At 37.4% G+C, this 14,532-nt stretch overlaps 2 protein-coding genes across 3 annotated transcripts; one reads left to right on the forward strand and one right to left on the reverse strand.

The window, feature by feature from the left end:
• The first annotated feature begins 1,462 nt into the window (after positions 1-1,462).
• ACBD7 (acyl-CoA binding domain containing 7) lies at positions 1,463-8,530 on the forward strand. Of its 2 annotated transcripts, none has more exons than XM_009583945.1 (4): positions 1,463-1,474; positions 7,877-7,994; positions 8,100-8,162; positions 8,250-8,530. In XM_009583945.1, the coding sequence occupies exons 1-4, from the start codon at positions 1,463-1,465 to the stop codon at positions 8,321-8,323; spliced, it is 267 nt and encodes an 88-aa protein (XP_009582240.1). In that variant the 3' UTR covers positions 8,324-8,530. The 2 variants fall into 2 exon arrangements, with proteins under 2 accessions (XP_009582240.1, XP_009582241.1); XM_009583946.1 differs by lacking the exon at positions 1,463-1,474 and adding an exon at positions 7,521-7,532.
• Positions 8,531-8,911: 381 nt separating this feature from the next.
• On the reverse strand, positions 8,912-14,123 carry OLAH (oleoyl-ACP hydrolase). Its single transcript, XM_009583948.1, has 6 exons — positions 13,994-14,123; positions 12,217-12,355; positions 11,497-11,596; positions 10,309-10,484; positions 9,296-9,381; positions 8,912-9,045 (listed from the first exon to the last, which is right to left on the reverse strand). The coding sequence occupies exons 1-6, from the start codon at positions 14,121-14,123 to the stop codon at positions 8,912-8,914; spliced, it is 765 nt and encodes a 254-aa protein (XP_009582243.1).
• Positions 14,124-14,532: the final 409 nt, after the last annotated feature.

A 14,532-nucleotide genomic window follows, 5' to 3' on the forward strand; every position in this document is an offset into this window, starting at 1 on the left:
GGCGGTGCGAGGCGGGCCAGGCTCCCCGGGAGGCCGCCCGCGGCCGGTCGCTGGGCTGCCGTCAGTACCGGATAGAGAAATGGCGCGCTGCCGTCTGATTAAAGGCGGTGTTAAAATGCTGATGCTAGAAGCCTGCACTTGGCGCGTCCCACCACAGGTGTAGCACTGGCGTTTCCCCATTTTGAATGCCACCATGAATTGCTTTATAGGCGGTAGCAGATCTGCTTTGTCGTACATCGTCTCATGAAATCATGGCCAAGCCAACAGGTGCTTCGTAGGGACTTGACAGCAATAGGGGCAGCTCTCGCTGCCGTTTATATGCGATATATTGTGCGCATACATCGTCGTCTGTAACTAACAATAAGATGACAGGTAAGAACTGGTTACGTTCAGTGTTTTCCACAATCTGCCGTGAGCCATTAGCGAATCTTTACAAACGCATTCAGTTTCTATATTCACCTTGGTGTGCAACATGGCTGCACGCAGCCTTCTTGTACCTGAAGCAGAGCATCGTCGCTTCATGGTGTTGGAGATGAGAGTTGATGGAGTTGTTTTCAAATTTTTTTAAATCTCCTTTTATTTACTGAAATTTACTTAGGTTTGTTTTCTTGTAAAGTCCTGGCTTAATTCAACCTGGTCTTAAGTTGAGGGGAAACACTCTTTTTACGTGGGTTTGTGGAAGTTAGTGGATTTAAAAATGCTGAAGCATATAGTATTGTTATTAAACCATGCTCAAGGAATGATGAATATAAATGTATAGAAGTGTGAATATAAATAATTTATTAATTTATATAATAGATAAGCAGGGATGGATTTTTTTTTTCCTTTAGTGGTTACAATTGTGGGCTAGTTGTATCAATTCATTTAATACTAGTTTTTTTATTCTGTATTCGGTAGAGCAAAGAAAAAAACAGAATTCTCAAGGTATTTTTGTGTATAACTGCTCGTGTGTGGTATTCCCGGGATGACCCGCATGTTTTTCAGAGCTGCAGCTGGAGCATGCAAGGTCCCAGGCAGAGCTGGGCATGGGCACGGGCAGGGGCTGCTGCGGAGGGAACGGTTGCAATAACTGGGCTGGTTGCAGTTAAAATCACTCAAGAAATTCCTTTTTCAAACAAATGGTTTGGAAATCTTGCTGTATCTCTGCTCTCAGGCTGGTGACCTAATCCTCAGGGGTATGGAAACGAGCTCAGGCTTTCTGAAGAAACTAGTGCGGGCTTAATGCCCCCGGCGTTGGTAGCTGCTCAGTTGTCCCTGCAGGTCCCAAGAGGCGCAGTGGGAGCGAGCCCCCGTGTCCTGGTCCGGCGTGGCTTTGCTGCAGCGGGTGAGCTGAGGTCACTCGTACCCAGCCCAACGCCCTCCGTGGAGCGCGGCCCCCATCGCCACAGGAGCCGAGAGGCAGAAGTGCCGCGTCCCCACCGGAGAAGGAGTGAGGCCTTTCGCTGGGCATCCTCGCAGCGTCATGACTCTCCAGGTAAGCAATTCTGCATCTGGTGAGACAGAGACGCAAGGAGAGGAGAGGGAGGGATGCACTGTCCATCTGTGCAATGCCATGTTGGAGACAGCGGTATTTCTTCAGCATAAGGATTATTACTGCAAAATCAAGGTTACCTTGCAGCACGGGAAATTTGCCTAAGCCTTTGGAGGTTAAATAATGCATTACTTTTCGCAAGTGGAGGGTGAGAGACATGCTGCTTATTTTGAACTATTCATAGGTCATGTAATTTTTTGGAGCCTTACCTGTTTAGAGCATGCGTGAATTTTTAAATTTTTCTTTACTTGTGCATCTGAGTTTGCTAGGACTGGATTATGCATTGAAAGGTAGGTACATATGTATTTTTTTAGGATACAGCTAGTTACTTGGAGCTATAAAAGGAGGAGAGAAACTTCTAACGCTGAAGCAGTGGTATGTGTGCATTTGGGAAGCATGAATAATTTTTAAGGGAGTTGTGTATATTTTTTTACGGTGTGTGCATCTTTGGAGTAGTACATTTTGATGGGCTTTTGTTTTGGTAGGAAAGCTTCTACTTTCTACCTTCTGGCTAGAGAGAGCTTCCCTCTGACTATAGAGTTAAATAGTTCTTGAGGAAATTATCTTCATTGCTGGCTTTTAGCCTCTTACCTTTGTAGCAAACTATGCATACTTCCCTTGCCTTGCCCATACCCTGAAGGATTAGGCTGTTTTTCTTTGTTAGGCTTTCTATTATCCCTTTCACTTCAAGATTTGCAAGCCCTTTTATCCCAGCCTCATTATAATGTCTGCCTCAGCTTGGTTAGTGTGCGTGTTTTGCAAAGAGTGAGCAACATAATGCTCTGACCTAGATGCAGGGAGTGTATTGCCAGTAGCTCAGCAATTTTCTTCTGAGCTGCAATTATGTCGAATGGCACAGAGGTTTCATTGTGGCGTTTTACAGCTAAGAGGAGGAATAATTTCTTCAAGTGGGTCAGAATTGCCAAATCCCAAACATAACACCACCTTTGTTTAATTAGTGATCACTGAAATTAGTTTGTTTTATTCTGCCTTGAATTCACTCTAGAAAATAAATTTATTAGCCTGATGTTTAAGCAATGAGCCATAAATCACTATTAGAAAGAGCTGAGTGCAGTATGATATGCCATTGCTGTATACAGTTATAATTTCACACAAAAATCAGTGGTTGAAATATTATGGTATCCTACACATTCTGCGTTAGACATTATAGAGGTTTTCTACCCACTGTTGCTTTGGTTGACAGCTACCATCCATATCCATAAAAATTCCTTGAATCAATGAATCCCATCCATGGAAATGAGGACAAAATGAATAAAATAATGTTTTCATCAGGGAGGCTGTAAAAGATTTATAAGTTTTGCAAACTGATAATATATTCTGCTGTAAATGAAGAATTCGTTCAAGCTTTTTTCTTTGCAAAAAGGGAGTATGCGATAATAGTCTGATAATTTGTGCATTTATTTTTAATGCGTCTGTGTATGTGTATGTTTATGTCTGTATATATACTTACGCTTTTAATTTGAGGAGGTAAAGGGAATAGAATCGGCACATGATGAAAAGGAAATTATGTTTTTGTAGGCTGCTCCTAAGCAGCAGTTGTGTAAGCAACAGTCTGTGCACAGTGATTGGCTAGAGGGAGATGAAGAAAGGAGTGCTGAGTATTTAAATTTCATTTCTGCGTATTTCTTGCTGTGTAAGATATGCCTTTGTGTGTTTTAAAAACATCTTGTGATATTTGCCTGTAGATCTAAATAGACTACAAGTATATGAAGATAAGAACCTTATTAACTTAATGGTTTTCTTTCTTAATTTTTTTTTTTGAGTTGTCTGTTGTCTGTACAAGTCTAACAAAGCTTCTAGTTCATTCTTATTGTGAAGTTTAGATCAGAAGGCAATTCAAGGCGCATGGAAGATTTCCGCTAACTTGAACAGTCCTTGTACGTCAATGCTAGCAGAGGTTCACATGTGGTAGCAGCCACAGTATAAAGATGAAGATAAAACTTATTTGAAATTTAATCAATTGTGGCAACTCAGTTATGTTTTATTATTGATACCGCTTTGTAATCTTACTGTTAACAGAGCATGAATGCTGCTTTTGTTTGTATATGTATGGATAATATCAAGAGATGTCTGTGATGTAGGAGTCAGTGATAGGTATAGTCAAGTACGTCACATCTACTGGTGTTTGGATTAAGAATGAAATATTTATTTTAATAAAATTTTGCCTATAAAAAAAATCTTAAGGGTGGCGGGCCATCACACTTATTTTCATAAGCAAACGTATATCCCTTTTATACATCTATACCAATAGTATGAGTGTAAATGCTTTGCTCTTAGAAGTGTCAAAGATGTACAGTTCCAGTTTCTTTCAGACGCTATTTTTAATTCAGTGATAAGTTAGTTGCATTGCTGATTTTGTTTCCCCTCATTGAGCGCATCGCCACGATAAATGCTATACATCTGTTAAAAACACTTTTGTCAGTGCGTATGCGGACATGTGTTTTTGTGTAATTAGACTACAGGTTTGGTACCTGAGTACAAAACTCCTTCGTATTTTAATGCAACAGTGTCTGAAACACTGCACACCAGTTTTTTTCCTGTGGTAGGGTCCCTCCCGTTAATAAGCAAAAGATGATCCAGAGGTAAGATACAGTTACGGAAAGAACAGAGGAAGTCCTTAGGCTTTGTTAGTTGGTAACAACTAGATGCTTTAATGATGCTTGAAGTGGTTTTTGGGAAACGTTTGCTTTTATTATTATTTAATTTAAATCATTAAGCTGCTAATATGGCTACTTTTTAAATGGGACCCTCCATAGACTTTCCAAGATTTATTTACTTATACCAGTGTGACTGTTTGTAGGGTACCACCTGTGGAATTTGTACCATGTCAGGCTTCTAAGGGGAACATCGGGCAACTATTACTGTCTCTATCATTAAAGTATTTGGGAGCCCTAGTCAAGAGCACTTGAGGTGGTATTGACCCTGAGAGCTTGCAGCTGTCAGAAAAGCTGAATTTGACTCCGGTGCAAAGAACGGGTTCTGCTCATACAGTATGTATGTAATTTGTGCAGTAATTGTGTATTACTGCAACTTCTGCCTGAAAGTTCAAGGACTTATTATAACCTAGACCGCTTTTTCTTTTTTAAACTTGGTTTAGCTGCAACTCAGAGTGAAGATTGTAATTTGTATTTAAAACAGAGCCAAACAAGCCCCTCAAATGTTACTTAAACTCTTTGATAAATTGGGACAGAAGACACTTTATGAAATGTTTAACAATTTACTCCTTCAACTGAGGTGATAACGCTTATACTCCAGTTTTCTAGCCTTTCAGGAAAACAAATAATCAGGCTTCATATTTCTGACATTAAATTCTATAGAAGATACTTACATTTTCTTTATCCAGAACAAAGAAGCAAAAGAGCTTTTGTTGTCCATATAATCCATTTTTAATTCTGATCCAAGCCAGCTAAGTCCAGTTACTTCAATTAAAATAGTTTTCATGATCAGTTTAATTCTTGCTAGAATGCTGATTTTTTTTCTTTTTTTTTTGAATTAAACAATAGAGTACATGGAAACAAAAAAAAGTGCTGAGAAGAGATGCTGTAAGGTCATTTCAGCATTATTGATTCAGCTTTTATATGTAGTTTGGAGCACATGATTTTGGTTTATCTAAATTATGTATAACACATTCTGGGCGTTTTGGTTTTTAATTCTAGAAAAATCCTGTATTTGTCTTGCAGCGCTTCCGAATATTTGGTTGGTTAAAAAAAAAAATGCATAGTGTTTAGTTGTTCTTAAAAGAAATCAGACCCGAAAATTAGACTTAAAGCTTCATGTTTTTCTATGATTTTATGGTATAGTTGCATTTTATTAATATTGAAAAATATTTTTATTAAAACAGGAACAAACTGCATAAGCATAGTTACATGTTTTCAGTCTATATTAAGAATGTAATTTGGAAGTAATTTGATTTAGAATTTAATGCGGTAACTGCCAAATCGTATACTTTATCAAATGGCCAAGTTTCAGAGCTTTAAGCGGACAAATGGCACTTCGAATCTGGCTAATTCTCAGTGTTGTACTGAGTAAAGAATGAAGGATCATTATATTCAAAATATCTCCACATAACCACAGAGTTTCTCAAACTTAAAACTGATAAAGACTGTTTTAACAGTCTATACTCTAAAGGTTGGTCTTGATGATCTTAAAGGTCTTTTCCAACCTAAACAAGTCAATGATTCTGTCCACTACTGGGCATTTGGTTCTGGGAGGCCTTGGTGGGAATCTCCTGGAAACTTCTGCTTGTCAGTTATGCAAACACTGAGGTTCTTGCCGAGTTGGAAGATTATTTGTTAATAAGCGTCTGCATTGCTGCAGGATTTTTGTCTAAAGAGCTTTCCTTCCATTGCATTTTTAAGGGTGCTATAAGCTGACAGAACTAGAGATGTGGATTATCATCATAAGCCCTTCTCATCTAATGTTCTGTGAATTTATAACTGCGGTTTAAAGAAGATTCAAGATTTATTTTTAATTGCTGTTTTGCAGGGAGCATTCCTTTGCTAGAACACCCTTTTAATCATACATCATGATTTCTTTTAAAACATCCCTTTTAAATACACCTGTCTGCCTGCTGCTCCTTGTTTCAGCTCTGGTGTTACAGATGTATATCCTCCTGTGGTGAGCACTTTTGTTCTTAGAAGACTTGTGCTTTCTCTTTGTGGGTTTCAAATAGCAATTGAAAATTTTGCAAAAATTTAGAAATTCTTCAAAAGTTTGTATGTGGGAACTTTACTCACTAGCCAAACTAAATTTCCAGGCCAAGAAAAAAAAAGTGAATTCCATCTCAGGGGGCGGAGGTGACTCATTTGATGGGAGAGTGGCCAGGTTTCTGTGCAGGAGTGCTGCAGTGCACTCAGCTACCTGTCCTTACCCTCTCTCACCTGCTACTGCTGCCTTATTGCAGCCACCAGCTGATGTGTCCTTACATCAATGAATGTGTAGCTTCATGATTCCATGAAGGAGCCTTTCTTTGGAGAAAGCATCAGTCTCTAATTAAATTATTTTTCAGTTTTCGTTCTTAAATTTAAATACAGAAATAACCTTTCTCTTGTACTTTCTTTCTGTTTAAATACAGAATGCTGTAGTGAACCCAGCTCTCATGCGTACTTGCTTTATTTCTGTCACCTGGTCCACCCAGCACAGTCGCTTGCCAAGGAGGAAGGCATCAATTAAGGAGACAAATGTGCATTAGGTTTTCTTATTTAAGAAAAATAAAAATTTTTCCTGTAACTAGAGAAAGGAAAAAGTGGTCTAAAGAAGCACAGTACAGACTGCTGAGGTAACGCCAGGGTCTCAGTTATTTAAACAGAGCTATAGCACTCATGCTAAAACCTTTGTTGAATACATCACTGATTTTAGCACAAAGTTGTAGGCTGGTTTTGTGCATATTAAATATATGTGTAATAGCACATCTTGCAGGATATACTGTGCGTCTGCAAATCCAGATCCAACTCAAAAGCTAAAATAATTATTGAAACCAGCATATAGCATATTGAAGTGCCTGTATCTTTTTTGTATTATAGTAGTGGAGTGACCTGGCAGGTCTGTGGTCACTGTACAAAATCTAGCTCTCTCTGAAATGTTCTGGGCATGAAACAGGACTCCAAACTCTATGCTGAAGTCTAGCCTGAGACCTAGTATAGAGAGAGAATAACAGCTACAGCCTTGAGTTGATGTGAATGTGGGATGCATGATGATAAAAGGAGTAAATTTATACTTCACTCTTGTGCTCCACTGTGTTTGAGAGTTGGCTGTTGAAGGTGGTCCTGGCAGTAGCACTGCTCATCTCCGTGAGGTACATCTGTGCCAACTGTTGGTCACCTGCTGCACTGTCAGCAGAGAAGTGGAAATAAAGGGGGAAGTGGGCAATACCCCTCACAGGATGTTCAAGCTCCACCGCTTGAGTCAACACCATGCAGTCAGGACCAAAAGGATTTAGAGATTACTGCTGGGATGTGAAGTTCAATTAATGCCTTCATACGCCCAGTGTGACTGTGAAAGACATATACACTACATTCATTGTATAGGCTGCTTGCATGAATATATCTGTAGATATCCTGACACTAGACAGTCTGTAATGGTTCCAAGTGGTTTAGATGTAAAACTGTTGGAAAAAAGAGTTTTACTTATTTTAGCAGTGCTGACCCTATCAGCTAAGTAGGCCTAGTTCCCTTTCTAATAACTAACGGTTTTATTAAGCTTCTGTCATGGCAAAATGCTAGACTTACCACTAAACCCAAGTGAGTAACTGAGAGTATCTAATGATACTGATGTTTACAGCACACCCCTTGAGAGGAAAACTAAGACTTTCTTTTCTTTCATCAGGCTGACTTCGATGGTGCTGCAGAAGATGTAAAAAAATTAAAAACAAGACCAACTGATGAAGAACTGAAGGAACTATATGGATTCTACAAACAGGCTACTGTTGGAGATATTAATATTGGTATTCCTATTCCTATACATACTTCACATTTACTCCCATATTTTGATGAAATCAAGCAAATGTTAAATCTGCATGATAATCCAAGTTACGCGTCTATTTTGGCAGAATGTCCAGGAATGCTAGATTTGAAAGGCAAAGCCAAATGGGAGGCATGGAACCTGAAAAAAGGTGTTACACCAATTAAATTTACATCATGTAGTCATGTTTATAGGGTGACAAATCAGGAAAGATAGTAACTCCTACTTTCCTTTGCAGGTTTATCAAAGGAGGACGCCATGAATGCCTATATCTCTAAAGCAAAAGCAATGGTAGAAAAATATGGGATCTAGAATACTCAAAATAATTCCCACTAATAACTAACTCTTCAGTAGCTAATGAACTAACTCTGTTGAGAAGAATGCAAACTAACTCCTTATTGCGTAGTGTGACAGTAAAATCTTTTAGGTATAAGCTGTTTGACTGTAAAGGAGGGTATTTACATACATACTCTATTTTTAGATTGTATCTTATTTTAAATAAATTTGAACCTAATAAATTAAGCTTTCTCTAAGAATGGTGGATTTTTGTGGGTATTAAATTATATTTAGCATTTTTACAGGAGCACACAAACAGAGAAGCTCTAAAAGTAGAATAATATAGCTGTCATTTTTTGCAAACGGAGTGAATGAATGAAGTGAAGGGTTTGTGCACATGCAAGATGAGAAGAAGGAAAAGATGAAAACTTTTTAAAGACCCAAAGTCAATGTTTATTTTCAAAAAATCAGAAAAACTCCCCCTTTTAAAGAATTACAGTAAAGATCTGGAGGAACAGAACAACTCTTAGGCATAACTGCATGCAATTTTACAGAAGGAATGACGACTTATGAAGTGCTGTGGACTAATCTTACACCTTCTGCCATTAAAATAGAGGGAAATACTCATAGACCAGCATTTTCTATACATCTTGTTATGTGTTTTGCCAAGAAAATTTCATTAGAGGGTTCCAGCAGATAAAAGTGACCTCCAGGAAGCTTGTAAAAGGAAATATCTCCACTTGTTAGATCGTGCCAGGCTGAAAAAGATATTTAAAGTGTCAGAGAAATGTCAAACTGTTGTGGTCATTTTACATAACTATTTCAGAGTTATTATTTAATAATTATTTTAAATCCTGTATCAACTGTTTTGGTTCGTACATTGAGACTGCTCTGTTGATTTGTTTCATTTAAGAAGGAGATAAAAGACTCCAGAAAACTCTTCATTAACTGATTCGATACAACAGGAAAATACGTAAGTATAAGAGGAAAACCATTTAAGCAAAGTACCTTCTAAATCATGTGGTTTATCTTCAGACCCATTAAAGCAGGTAATATCACAAGAGAGGGGGATATTCCTTTCTGCCTTCTCAAAACTGTGAACATAAAAAGTAGTAATAAAACTTTCCATAAGATACCTGTATTTGGGGTTTGCTTCCACATACAAAATAGCTTTTTCTTTCTTCTCCAAAACGTAGCAAACTTCAGGAATTAGATTGTGCAGAACATCAGGAGAAGGAATTACTGTATCTGTAAGATTCTTAGCTCCTTACCCTACTGCAATTAGGTCTGAAGTTTTAAAGAAAGAATGACCCAGTAGTTAGGAAAAAAAGAGCTTCAACCTGCAATAAAAATTCTCACCTACAATGAACAACTGTGTAGTCTGTTTATATTCAAGTTCTAATGTTTCAGGGCCTTATCAGCATCAGGTTCCTATGGCCAAAATGGGTCTCATCCAAGAGTGTCCTTGTCTTTGCCAGGGTAAGAAACCTTAACCACTCAGCTACGTGAGCTGTTGTGTAACATCCAGTGGGGACAGCAGTTAGGACAGAAGAAGCCGGTTGATCTCTAGGTGCCTAGAACACAGGCACCTAGTTGCTTCTGGTGAGGCTAGGGGGCCTTGGATCAGGAGGCTGAATGCAGTGATCCTGAAGCATGACCAGTTGAGCTTATTAGCCTCAAAACAATAAAAGACGCGAGAAGATTCCTTTTAGTGGCTACTAACTTTGGATCCTAAGTAGAACTGTAATTCTACCATGAGATGTTCGCTACTGTAATAACAGTAGTGCTTGTTACAGTAAGCAGTGTTGAACCAATGTATTTAAGCCCTATGTTTAGGGCTTAAATACTAGAATATAAATGGAAAATACACAAAGGAGACAACTATGTTTACTTTTCATATTCTTTTTATAACAGAAACGAGAACAAATTGCAGAGAAAGAAAAAAGAAAACCTGAAATGATAAGACAGAAGTAAAACTGTAAAATACAAATATAACTGTAATACAAAATTGTAAAACTTACGAAAACGTCTGAAGAACTCTAAGGTCTTCTCTGATAGTATGTATCAGATGTTTCTTAAAGTCTTCATTTTGCAGAAGCTCAGCAGGAGTTCCTCCTAAAATTTGTATATTTGTAAGAATCTCTTCATCTTCTGTATCACATGCGGGTGTGCTTTTGATGGGAAGAAGTGCTTCAGTCTGTTAGCACCAGACAAAACAGATCAGGTGTTGTATATAATATACTTTAAATAATATGTTCACTAAGAATGGTTTCCATAAAAAAGTACAATGATTCTTTGTCTCCAAAATACAATTATTAATTTAGCATCCACAGAGACTACTTCTTGGAAAGGGTTAGTACACTGTCTTTGCTGAAAATACAGATTATGAGTAAGCCAAGTACCCTCAAGGTCTGAAACTTCCACAGACAAATAACCATTAATTTAATTTTGTTCAAACTTTGACTCTCACTATTGAAATACAACTAATAAAATAATCTATTTAAGAGAAAGAAAAGCCTAGCGGTGGACACAAATCTGACTAATGTAGGACTGGAGAGACCAACTGATTGTGGAAATTTGCAGGAATAATAATTGCTTCCATGAAGTACTAGCTCGTACTCAGGATTGCTAAGAAGCCCCAGTAACAGAAGAATGGAAATAGCAAATGCTGACTGAGGAGAGGAGAACTGGGAAAAAGCCACTTCACTGTTGTTTTCCTGAGAAAGACTAGCAGAACCACCAGAACCTCAGGAGGAACTGAGGACAGATTAAAAAGCCAACAAAGAATGAGGAGGGAAAGAAAGAAATGGACAAATGTACTGAGAGCTGGTGCAGGAGGTCTATGAAAGGCTAGGTTGAGACAGTTACAGAGTAAGGAGTGGCACTTTATATTTTGTTTTGATTACTTTTTAGTATTAAGCCAAAGGCCATAGTAAATAATACAGTATTCAAAAAAGGTAGCATTAGCTGAAGGGGACTGTTCTCCCTAGACTAAGGTTAGCAGCAGTGAATATTCTGTAATGTGAAATTCTCTGTCCGCCTCAGAATTAATTTCCTCTAAGAAAACAAAACATTTTTCTGCATGCATTCAGAAGCAATGCTTGCTTTGTATTAAAGCCTCTCTGCATACCATACTGTAAAATGTTATTTTTACTCTTGGTAGCTAATACACTGTTTTGTTTCGTATTATTAATATTCCTGTAACTTACCGTTGGGGCATGTGCCCCTGATACAAAAAGATGGATCGGCTCTAGTCCATACTTTTCTTTCAAGTGTAGCGCAACTGCAAAACAAACATAAGATCCAAAACTGCAGCAAAAAGAGAAATTAAAGCAAAGTAAGCAAAAACATAAGTAAAAACTGGAAAATTTAAACATAATTTGAATTTCAGTCTAACTGGCTATCTTGAACAGTTACTGCAACCATCTATGACATGTAAACTATAGTGATATTAGCTAATTGACACAAAGTGTATTTCTACGCAGTCTAGTTTTACAAATCAGACCTTTTTTTAATCTCTTTCTTTTAGTAGTCTCCTTAATTTGCAGTAAGAACAGTTATTTTGAATACTTGGGACTAACTGATCTTCAAAATCTATGTGTTTTATGAATGGTTCACCCCCTGCATTCACACACAGGAAGCACTGACACAAATATTAACAGTAAACACAATTATAATTTATCAGTGTTTAAAAAAAGAAAAAAGAAGGAACGCAAGACTGCCATTTTTAGAAGACACTGTGCCTGAAGTAGTAAATAAATAACCAGAGTCTCTGAGATCAACAGCATGTTTTAGGATGACTTGACAAAAGACCTTTGCAGAAGTGTATTTTCCTAAAGTTTTTGCAAATAAAGGCAAGTAACTATCTCCTCCTAAGTTCAAAGATAAAGCTCCTTCACCAGGGTATCTAAAAATGTATATATTTTTACCTGTGACCAAAAAATGCAAATGGTTTTTCTTGCAATTCTTCTAACAAAACACTTGTAATTTCATTAACTACGGTTGTCATGTCTTTCGCAAAAGGCTCCTTAAGACGAGATTCTCTTCCAGGAAGCCTTACAGAGGACACTGCAGAAGAGGTGGAGGAAGGGAGGGAAAAGAATTATAGTTATTTCAAATAGAAACAGTAATAATTTTAATTAAATTTTTTAATCTATTCTTCAGAATATATAGATTATTTAAATTAATCCTTCTTACAGTTGATACAGTGTATTTGCTATTGCTACTACTGTCTTTTAATCCTGTGAGAGATTAGGTTTCCATCCTTTCTTTTACTCACAAATGTTGCCTCTCCAATTGATCTGATTGATTGATAAATGCCTTGGGTCAGAAATCCTCAAGGTCCTGATCTCAGCTGAGGTTTCAAAGCAACTTTATTACTGTTAGTATTAATAACAACCACAAATTCATGAATTTCAATAATAGTAAGTTTGTGGGTTGTGTAAAATATATCCTTTCAAGGGCAGCATTAGAAAGTTAAACTATATTAGAATCGTACAGTCCCTGTTTTCTTCTTTGCAGACTCTTCAGCACCGCACATAGTAAAATGTTGAATCATAGTATAAATTGATGGCAATTTGTATTTATATGGAAGGACATATTACATGCTTTTATTATATTTCTCTCAAAATTGGGGATTTTCCTTTCACTGTTTAGAGAAAGTAAGGAATGAATAGAACAGAAAAAAATGTTCATTTTCTAATATCTGCTTGCCATACACATACTGCCAAACTCACATGGAAGTAATGGGTCAGACGCAAAGTATTTTAGAAGAAATGGAATAAACCACTCCCTAATACCATAGATAGCAGCACAGAAATGTTTGCATCTTCCATACTTCCTTTCTGCACAAAATATCTCTGAAAGAGCATGCTGCACCCCGATTTTATTCATCTGTGTCTGCAGTTGCTTCTAGGCCATCTCCTTTGTAAATTTGAAAGTAGTTCCAGTGGACAAAAGCTTTCTTTTTCTTTTTTTTTAAATTTCAAGGAAAATTTGATGTGACTTGTGCAACTGTTTACAGAAAGCATGCAATCATTCAGAGGACTGGTACAATTGCAATGGCAACGCTCTCTATAAATGCTAAATCTTTTTTTCTTTGTGGAAGGTCTGGAAAACGGCCTTGGTTCCTCTTCAAATAGTTCAGCAATGGATCTTTTTAGTGCTGATAGAGTCTGACAGAGCAATGAGAATTACTTCGCAGTGTAACTAAATGTCATTTCCCTGTTATAAATCCATAGTTTAAACTTCAGTTTTGATACAAGGAGTGCAAAACCATGCAAACACTCTGGATAATGGAAATTCATTCTGTGCAGTCTCTCAACATTAAAAATAGTTCTCATATCTTCACTGTTAACCTTGCTGATGCCTTTTTTTAACATATTAACAATATGCCAGTGTATTGCTATTTCTGAATCATACCAATAGTTTCTGAAGCAGTCAAGCATACTATAGTCTTGTGAAATTTAGCTCTGTGGATATAACTTTTTAACCTAGTCAAATATAATTTGATCCAAGGTAGTACAGAAACTTAGTAAACTCAGCACCCTAATGGAAATGGTAATTTCTAATGGAGTTCCTTTCTGGATAAGATCCATTGGAAAAAGATTGCAGTGCTCTCAAGAACATTATATTCCATTCAAAAAAATTGGCTACCGTGTATTTCAGACTTGCTTAACTTCTGCTTTAACTACACAAATGACTAACCTTCAATTGAACTGCTGAAGAGTTTGCCCCACTGAGCAAGATGAGAAGTTCCACCTCCAGCCCATGGAAAGCAAATCAGCCTATAGAGAGCGTTTGGCCTTTTGTATGGACAAGCAACCACCTTCTCCATTCCTAAAAAAACCCAAGAAAACAACACATCACTCTAGAACAAGACTCCTCAGGTATAGGAAAATTAGAGTGAATTAAGTCTAATTTGAAACAATGGGCTGCAATATTTTCTGTCATCAGAACTGCTTGTGCTACAACAGCAACCTGTTAGATATGAGATAATCTTCATGCAACAGTGGAAACCAGTTCTGCTTTTATAAATGGTGATGGAATAGTATTGGGCAACACCCTTGGTTAATATTTTCTCCTGTTTGAGTCACTCACCAAAAAGAACAAGCAGCAAAATAAATTTATATGGGATTTCAGGATGACCATTTAAAAACACAGGCTTTTAGAACATACACAAAAATATAAGGTCCGTCTAAAGACCTAGAAAACATAAGGACCACCTACTTCGACATTCTCTCTAC

The sequence above is a fragment of the Fulmarus glacialis genome, unplaced genomic scaffold, assembly GCF_000690835.1.
Source record: "Fulmarus glacialis isolate BGI_N327 unplaced genomic scaffold, ASM69083v1 scaffold44478, whole genome shotgun sequence".
NCBI classification, from domain to species: domain Eukaryota; kingdom Metazoa; phylum Chordata; class Aves; order Procellariiformes; family Procellariidae; genus Fulmarus; species Fulmarus glacialis.